We start from the raw sequence: 9440 nt of genomic DNA, 5'->3' as shown, positions 1-9440 counted from the left end.
TATTCAAGGATTAGCCAGATCAGCCAATTCTAATTTGTTGGTCGATCAAATAATATATATAAATAAAAGTCAAAGTAAATGAATAATCTTCTCGTCTTGAACTGCTGGGATTCCAATCCCGGTAGCGGTAAGGAAGTCCGCAAAAAAACAAAAAAAAATGGGTGATGATTTTTTTTGTTGCAAAAAAAGTTGATAATGTTGAATAAATGATAATATATTTATATAATATCTAGCTATTCCAGTTTTTGAATGCTTTGCATCAGCTGTATTCTACTAAACGGAGGCTTTGCTCCCTGCTTTCTGTCAAAGGTGAGGTAAAAAGAGTTAAGAACCTGTCTTTCAACTCTCTTTTTGGGTAAATTAGACGTATATTGCAAAGATTTTTAAGACTTTTGTTGCTTTGGAACCATCCATGAGCAATTTTTGAAGTAAACGATAGGTTTCAAGTAGAGTTTCCTTTGGATTTGTAGTTTCACAGTTTCCTACCGCAGACCTGTGCTAAATGCTGGAATATATTGAAAACGTAATCAACAAAGATATGAAAATTATTTTAAATGATTTCAAATGCACTCACAAACGATGCCCGAATCCAGGTATGACGTTTAACGAGAATGACAGTGGGGGTATAACGTGTGAGGTAAGAGTGCAATGTAGTTATAATGAGACCAGACTAGTCCACGAACTTCTAGAAATATGGATTGTGAATGAGCATCCCGCCAAAACGGTCTGCTTTTGGTTTGGTCAAAAAAGTGGCTCAGAGTTGCTATGACCCAGAACAAGCCGATTTGGCGGAAGGCACGTTGACAGTCCATGTTTCTAGAAGTCTGTGAGTAGTAAGAGTAGTATCCTGTTTTTTGGCATTGTCACATGCATTTAGTTATTCAATTGGTCGAGATTACATGGATTCATCGCTTTGTAATAAAATATTGTTATTTAAAAGAACATATAAAAAGGGTGCGAAGGAATGTTCAAATGTCTTACAACGGTGATATTCTTGCAAACGCTGTAGCCGCAATCTTGGCATTCCCCATCGTCTTGGCTGTTTGGAGCCTCTCTGATGCATTCCAAACCCTATACATATTGTATACCAAAGAATCCACCGCCAGGGGAAGTGGGGGAGGGAACGATCCCGTGGTCGCAAGACCTGGTTTGTACTCCTTCTTTTAATCACCCAAATGATCCTTCCCAAAGATAAGGGAATCCAAGGGATTTTGGGTTCCATCACAACTCAGCTTTTTTGCCTTCCATGCCTCGATGGCAACCGCCCTCATAACCAGGTGGTTGTAGGACAAGATGCCCGTCGTAGAGAGTAAATCAAGCACGGGGACATGCCCGGATCTCTTTCTCCCTGTGAGTGTCCTTACCATATAGTTGATGGTGACTTAAATTTGCCTTGAAAAGTCATGACCACACCGGAATCTTATAACCTAATGGGAGACACAGCTGTTGCGGTATATCCCAACCTGCCATAGAAGAATTCAATCGAAAGTTGCTTGAGGTTATCACTTCTAGGCAAGTGAAACACCAAACGTCGGACTACTCCAACACGGGCCTTAGCATCCAAAACCACACCCTCTGTGTGGTTAGTGAAACTCAAATCGAAGTCAATCTTGACCCCCAAGCAACCCAATGTAGTCTGGGGGTGCTACCACAGACGTGCCCACTTTTACAGCAAAGTTCCCTCTGACTTCACTTCCATCCCTGCCCGCCAATAGCAGTTGGATCTTTGAAGCATTGAGCATCAAGGAATTCTTGGTTGCATACTGCATGAAGAGTTGGGGTTTGTGGTTCAGCTCAGATATGACCTCGGTCGGGGTTCCAATGGTCCAAAGCGTGACGTCGTCTGCATATGCAACAATGCCCTACTGGTCTATGTTGAGAAACGAAAGCAGGTTGCACATTAACACAAGAAACAACAACGGCCTCAGGACAGACCCTTGCCGCACGCCATCTTGACTGATAGGGACTAGAATCTCTCACCATTACATATGACTTTACTAGTTACTTACTTCCTGTTCACTACATAACTTTGCTCATATCTCCTGAGTTCCCTAAGCATAGTTTTGAGCTCAAAATTGGTCAAGTTTATCTATTTATCAAGATCTTGTGGTCGTATGATGGGCTCATTTAGAATAAAGTGAACGGTTTAGAAGATAAAAAAAATTCTGTTCGCAGTCCACATCTCTAGCAGTCCGTGATTAGTCAAAACCATAAAATCCTCATTCATTTTATATAGAGCTCCTAGCCTATATAATCTTTTACCCTCCTACCTTGGACGATTCTACCGGTACATATTAGATGATGCAACGCCATCTGCTCAAGCCTGCTTAGGTCTACGTACAAGACCTATCTCGATCTGCCCATTATAATTCATTGCAGGATCAGATATTTCACCGTGCTTTACCTTGCCTACTATCCTGTGGGCAATTCATGTCTTTTAATCTTTATTGGGGAATCCATCAATCCGAAAAAATGTAAAAAAAACTTGACGTCAGTTGTGGGGAGAGGAGACGGCTTTATCCACAAATCCAGCTAAAGTGTTTCAACTCGTACTGATCCTTATGTAAGTTAAAAATGCTGGAATTCCCTATCAAAGTGTAAAATGCATTAGATTAAATCGTCTTACAAGCCTGTCTTATCGAGTCTGTCTTTTTAAACCTGTTAGATCAGTTCAAAAAAACCTTGCACTCCTTGACGAGATAGTCTCTGATGCCAAAGGACAGTGAAAGGAGGTTCAGATAAGCTGGGTAAGTCATGATTTGATTTCAGGTTAATTATTATGCTAAATATTTGTTCTGGAACGGACAGGATATTTTGATTTAAAGACAAATATGGTTTTAATTAAAGAAAATTTGAGTTTTGTTCAGGTCAAAATAGTCCGTGTGGGTTTGGTCCAGTCTAACTGAATATGCTATGACTAAAATAATTTTTCTACCTTCTTACAAAGTTCCATAATTCTCAAGTTAAGATCAATTGTCGTAATGATCAAAACAAATATGTTTGCGGTTTGAGTTTTATGTATGTAGATACAAGATAATATACACGATAATAGTCAAATCAACTGGAAATAAAAAAAGCAACTTTGGTATGCATCATACTCGGATACTTATCAAGTTATTATAATCCTGCAGTTTCACAGCCATTTTTGTGTTCAAAGGCATTATAAAAGCCATGGCTGATCCTATCGAGTCTTAAGCGAATTCGCCGGTTGACTTTCGTGATCATGGTCATCATGAATATCCCCTTTCACGCTTGAAGACCCTCCGTGGCTTGCTGTGTGGGCAGCAAGTGTATTGGGATCCTGGATGTCGTGCCCGTGATCATGGTCTTCGTTCTCGTGGACATGTTCGTCATGATCGTCATGATGTTGATGGTCATGGTCTTTGGTGTCAACTTTGTGCTCCCTATGGTCGTGATCATGATTACCATCGTGTTCAGAGGCTTCTTTGGACTTCTTAGAATGGGCATGATTCAAATGATGGTCTTCGATCGAATGGATATGATCATGCTTATGGTGATGAAGGTCAGGGTGATTTTGATCACCCTCGTGATTCTTCAAAATTGTCACTGGCACATTCTTATTTAGATTTAGAGACCTTTCTTGGCTTTCATTGGTCAAATTAAGCTGCATTTGAGTGCGCAAGAAACTAGGGTCCTCGGTATGATGCTCATGGTTATGCTTTTGGCCTTCATGGTCATGAGCCTTCATATCTTTATGATCATTGTTATCATGTTCTAGTTCAACATTGTGTTGGTGATCATGATCCTCGATTTCGGGTGCATGATTGTGGTCATCTTGGTCGTCGCTGTCATGGGAATGACCATGGAGGTCATCATCATGATCGTGAGAGTGCCCATGATGATCATCGTGGTCTTGGTGATCGTGAGAGTGCCCATGATGACCATCGTGGTCTTGGTGATCGTGAGAGTGCCCATGATGACCATCGTGGTCTTGGTGATCGTGAGAGTGTCCATGATGACCACTGTGGTCTTGATGTTCGTGAGCGTGCCCATGATGGCCATCGTGGTCTTGGTGTTCGTGAGAGTGTCCGTGATGGCCATCGTGGTCACCATGGTCTCCATGTTCATGATGTTTGTCATGGTCTTGGTGATCATGCGAATGACCATGATGATCACCGTTCTTCTCCAAGGCTTGCCGGACCGTTTGCTCTAAATGATTGATGTGAGTGCCGTCCCCATGAGCACCATGATCTTGATGATGATCGTCAACATGGTGTGCTTGGGATCCGACTGATCCATGGGAATGACCATGACCTCCATCCACTGCTCCTCCATGGCTATGACCACCTATAAAAGACAGAAAAATTGGTCCGTTGACAATGATTGTTTGCAGTAACCACAACAGAGTAGTGGTAAGAAGGTTCTTTCTCCCTTCCATGCTTCAGGAGTGAATGGTGGGAATTTTCAAGTAACGGCACATGCTACACGAAATCAGTGATGAGCAATGCACTAGTGGCCTCTTTGATTGCTTGTTTTCTTGAATGGGAACGAAGTTGACAGTGATAGAATTCAGGCGGCAAGATTTTTGGTATGGTCAATGTTTCGGAAACAGACAGCTAGCTACTACATGCAATCTAATGTCTCAAAGTGGGGCATGTTTCGTTAGCACAAAAGTAGGATTATCCCCGTCTCATGATGTCTGCTTTAACCTTTACATAGATTGGACCATGATGCTTTTCTGCATCAAGGATTTTCCCGGTGATGAAACGAGGAACTGGCCAAAACAACGTCGTTAAATATCGCCACTGAGAGTGAGAAGCAATTTCACACATTGAGCTCAGAGTTCGCGAGATTCGCCGACGAGAATGGCAACCAGAGAGAAAAGAGCGTCACACCGAGAACAGTACGCATACACACATTTTTGCTATTTCAATCTCTTCCTCATTCAAGGTTGGAAGAATCCAGGGCATCCGATTGTTCGCTCGCTCTTAATTTCACCATTCATGCGTGACAAAGAAGAGGAAAATATCATACAAAAATGACAGAAATCTGAAGGTTGTTTTCTTGGTTGAACTTTTTCAAAAAATCTCTTAAAAATCATCGCAGCATTGATCATTCAGAGACCGGAAAGTCGGCTTTATTGCCCACTCATCATGTACTATGTACATTCGAAAAACGACACCTTGAGACCACATGTCGGTTGATATGCCATTCTCAAGATGAAGACAGATCTCACGAGATGGACTGAAGGTGATATTCCTCCAAATTAGATGATTGCAGACACTCAACGAATCGGAGTAGTTCATTCTCATTTCCGGATAAGCATCAGCTAAAAGATCATTTCCTGAATGTCTCGGAAAATATCAAAACAACAAAAAGGTAGACTTACCACCAACAGCTTGAAGTCCAGCCATGACAGAGAAGCCAAAAAAGATGAAAAAGAAGCCAAGGAGACCCGTCATTCCGGCATTGGCCAATTTGTCTCTTTCCAAGACCTCGTAGAAGCTCACGTACAGTAGGGTCCCAGCCGCTAGGCCTTGAAGGACGCCAATCACAACAGCTTGAATGCCAGAGTTCTCATCGACATGCTCAGTGACCAAGATGCCAATGACGATACCCAGGGGCGTGGTGAGGGCTAGAATGACGATATTGAACACGATATGGAGTCGTTTGGTGCCTTCCACAATCATATCCATGCCAATACAGAACAAGATTGCCCAAGCATGAATGGACACGGCGGTGAAGAGCTTCCAAACATCTGGGGATGTCATTTGCAAACCTGAAATGAGGATACATTTATAACATTGGAATGATCAAATTGTGGCTTTGCACCGTTAAATGAATTCCCTGCGGTTCTTGAGAAAATGTACCTATTGCTCAATTCAGTTTTTGGATGGGATGTTTGGATTCGCATCCCATCCCATGGTCAGAGATGAACAATACTTAGCTGAGACAACCCTCTGTGTTTTTGAACCTCGCTGGCAAAACCAATCTTCAAATGATCCCTGTTTGAAGGTTTTGAAACAACACGTTTTTACAACGCCCTAAATCTGCAATTTCACTCTGAAAACATCTACGTAGTCTAAAGTTTGACAAACATCCCACAAAGTTTGACTCGAGGCATTTTGATTTCAAGGGACATTTTGACGTTTCAATTCTAATTTGTGAAGTACAATAGACAGAGAGGGTAAGGATCTGAAATTTCAACTTTTGTTCGATCTATTGTTCCTGCAATCATATAACGACTGTGTCTGTCATTTTCGACTAATCAAAATCAAATACAAATAGCTAAATAAGTAACAAAATGTAAACCAACTAAAATTTGAAACAGGAAAACTTTAGCTTGATTAGGCTGAAAAATGTCAAGCTTACGGTATTTTTGCGAAACACAATCCAGCTCCTTCGAAGGAAATCGTACACGTGGTTAATGCTGATTGTTTTTAAAGAACAAGAACAACCATCGTGTTTTGTCATTTTTCTGGCTCTTGAATTGGTAAAATAATTCCACTTGTAGTTTCAGGTTTCTTGACATAAAATCAAAAGTCTTGCCAAGAAAGCTAATACCTACTTAAACGAAGGCATGAAAAGCAAATTTTCAAGGAGTGACCTTTTTTTGCCATTTTATTGTCAACCTTTTGAACGAACCGTTTTAACTTTTCTTTTTCATTGTTTGCTGTTTGCTGCTGCCTTACCGCGAATGGTTTTGGAATCCTCAGCACTTCAAGTTAAATACTTAGGATATTTATTTAACGTTGATTCTACTCTCTGTATGAACTTTTTGATCCGCCAACGAATTAGAGTTGGCAAGGCTAACCCTTGAACTTCGGTCAAAAAATGTCCATACCTGGCTTATTTTATGCTAGTGGATCAACACCAACACACGTACTCTCTACAAATATTTCGGCGAAGCAAATTGAACAATGAAGGAACCCTATTTTGTCTCAAATTTTCGCACTTCGGTTTCAAAGTTTCCATGATTTGAACTTTTGAATAGATGATTGTTTTGTTTCAACATGTTGCTTTTTAGTACCGCTCGCATCTCACGTATTAAATGATATTTCAAGATCTTTTCAGAACACAAAAAGTCAAAATTATTTAATTTTCTTTGACTTAGATGACCACAAAAACTCCCTGCAGCTAGAAAAAAAAATACGTTTTTGCAATAACTTCTTTTTGTTCCTGAAGGTCACCCAATCCCACAGCTCAAGTTACGCCCCCGTCTGCTGCCAATTGGGTAATTGTCCAACTCACCAATGGCCATGCCTTCGAAAACACTATGAATGGACAGAGCGATGACAATGAGGAAGTTCCTGATCGTGACGAGAATATTCTTCTCCTTGGCCAGACTCTCCAGGGTATTGAAGGTCCGATTGGGTCGGGGCATGTAGCTGGGCAAGCTCGTGTCCACACTATCGCCGTCCGAATAGGACGTATAGCTGGTCAGAGTGGCCGAGGACACGTTGTAGACATTGCCCGAGGTTTGGAAGCTCTTGGGTTTGCCATTCTGGACAAACGGAGATTTGCCGTTCTTCCCATTGGTCGGTAATGAATTGTTCTCTCTGGAAAATGGAATGGACGGGATTGATTGTTAATGCCAGAGCGGGGAGTTCATTGAAAAGAATGGTTTTGTCATAAACACATCAATCATCCAATTGTCAACAGACTCCTTTGAGATCAAGAATCGCGTTGTTTCGGGATCGAATTTCGAACGCTCGGGTTGAACTTTTACTTTGATGAAAAGCCCGATCGAGGAGGAGTGAATCCTTGCAATGATTGATGAATGACGTTCGTAAAAAGCCGGGTCTAGTATACGACATAGGTGCCTCGCTCTACAAAAGTTATTCGGTAATGCTCTCAAGGCTCGGATGTCTTCGCAGGTAAAGTTTAATGACTGCCTCTACCCTACATAGAATAGAAAACCCATGCCCTCGCCTCTCCGTATTTCAACGTTATGCAATAACCTGTTGGATCTCATACAGCTCGGTTGGGAGTGACGAATTTTGCCATGGAGACATAAATCCTGGATGGCATTAAAACACAACTGAGAGGGAAAAAAAGCACTCGCGCTCTGCATTCATGACTATTCCCCGCGTCAAACATTCTTACCCGCTGACAGCTTTGGTGTGACCTTTTTGAGGGCTGCCCAGATTGGAGAGGTCTTGTTCGAAGCCTCCATTATCCACGCCTTGACGGAGTTCCATGGAGTTCCTTGACTCCACGACCACTTGGCTCCCCATCGTCACCCCATGGGAGTGGCCATGTCCCCCAATAAAGCGATGAACCAAGGCTTCCACGCCGTACACCAAGAAGAATCCCAGACAAATGATCAATTCGGCAAAGGCATAATGGGCATCGGGCATGTAGCCGAGATCTCCAGCATGAGCCAAGGACTCGCGCACTTCAGGGATCATGTGAATGAACACAGTGGACAACAGCACGCCTCCTCCAATGCACAGAATGATCCCCATGAACTTGTCCATGGTAGAGGTCTTCTTGAAATGGAGCACCTTCACGAGGAAAATGGGCAATAACCCACAGCCCAGTTTCAAGAGTCCCAAGAGGATCATGGCTGTCACTTTGGTGCCAATGAGCTCCATGATGAACCACTACTGTCTTTGTGTCACTGGCTGGTTACTCTAATCGTCACAAGGCACAATCCACTCCCGGGACGTAGTAGACACGTCAATGCTCAACAGAAGCAATCCGGTTGATCTTGTTATCATTCTTTGTTCTGCATCTGTTGGTTCAAATGTCCCTCTCATGCACGACCCCGTCCTAGTAACAAGGGGAGCCTTTCCATTCTGTTGTTCTTGGTCTCGTTCTTAGTGCTATTGGTAGTGGTGGTGGTGGTGTAGGCAGGGAGCTCTTCTTGAAGGTAGCCGACCAACCGAAAGAAGCTCTCTTTCTCTCTCAGTCCCGCTCAGTCTGACTCTTGGTAGGTCCGATTCGAACGAGTCGTTATACCTGACTGTTTGGTTCGATGATGACGATGACTGCGTCCGAGAACCCTCCGAAATTCAACGGTGTGCCTCTGCCTTCCCCTGTCGACGAGTGGAATCGTCGTAATAGTGGTGGATAGGGGATCCTCGATGAATTACCTACCAGTGTCGTTCGTCCTCTCCTGGACTGAGCTCACCTTGACGGACTCGCTTTTCAAAACGATAATACCTCATGGCAGTCACGTCGACCGGGCGCGTTGTTTCTGCCATTTGCTACTCACACTCTACGTTGTATGTGTTCATACTAACTAACTTCAATAGAGTTTATCCACATGAGAGATGGATGGCTGGATGGATAGATAGATGTGAATGCACTCACACATGATCAATTGAGAGCGAGTGCATTCTACCATAGCGGAGAACTCTTAGGGATTGGTCGGATACCTCATGCTAGAAACCGACAATACAGGGTCCGTGAGAAGTGAGTCATTGTACTTAATGTAGGACCGCGTTTTCATGATGTTGACTTTCTTGGGGGGG

At 42.7% G+C, this 9440-nt stretch overlaps 1 protein-coding gene across 1 annotated transcript; it reads right to left on the bottom strand.

Annotated features, from left to right (window-relative positions):
* Window positions 1-2995: 2995 nt before the first annotated feature.
* Window positions 2996-9258, bottom strand: LOC131880257 (uncharacterized). Its single transcript, XM_059226844.1, has 4 exons — window positions 8068-9258; window positions 7213-7520; window positions 5351-5740; window positions 2996-4308 (listed from the first exon to the last, which is right to left on the bottom strand). The coding sequence occupies exons 1-4, from the start codon at window positions 8556-8558 to the stop codon at window positions 3182-3184; spliced, it is 2316 nt and encodes a 771-aa protein (XP_059082827.1). The 5' UTR covers window positions 8559-9258; the 3' UTR covers window positions 2996-3181.
* Window positions 9259-9440: the final 182 nt, after the last annotated feature.

The sequence above is a fragment of the Tigriopus californicus genome, chromosome 5 (genome assembly GCF_007210705.1).
Source record: "Tigriopus californicus strain San Diego chromosome 5, Tcal_SD_v2.1, whole genome shotgun sequence".
NCBI lineage: Eukaryota > Metazoa > Arthropoda > Copepoda > Harpacticoida > Harpacticidae > Tigriopus > Tigriopus californicus.
Note: the sequence above shows the minus strand (reverse complement) of the source record. Positions and strands in the feature narration are given on the sequence as shown.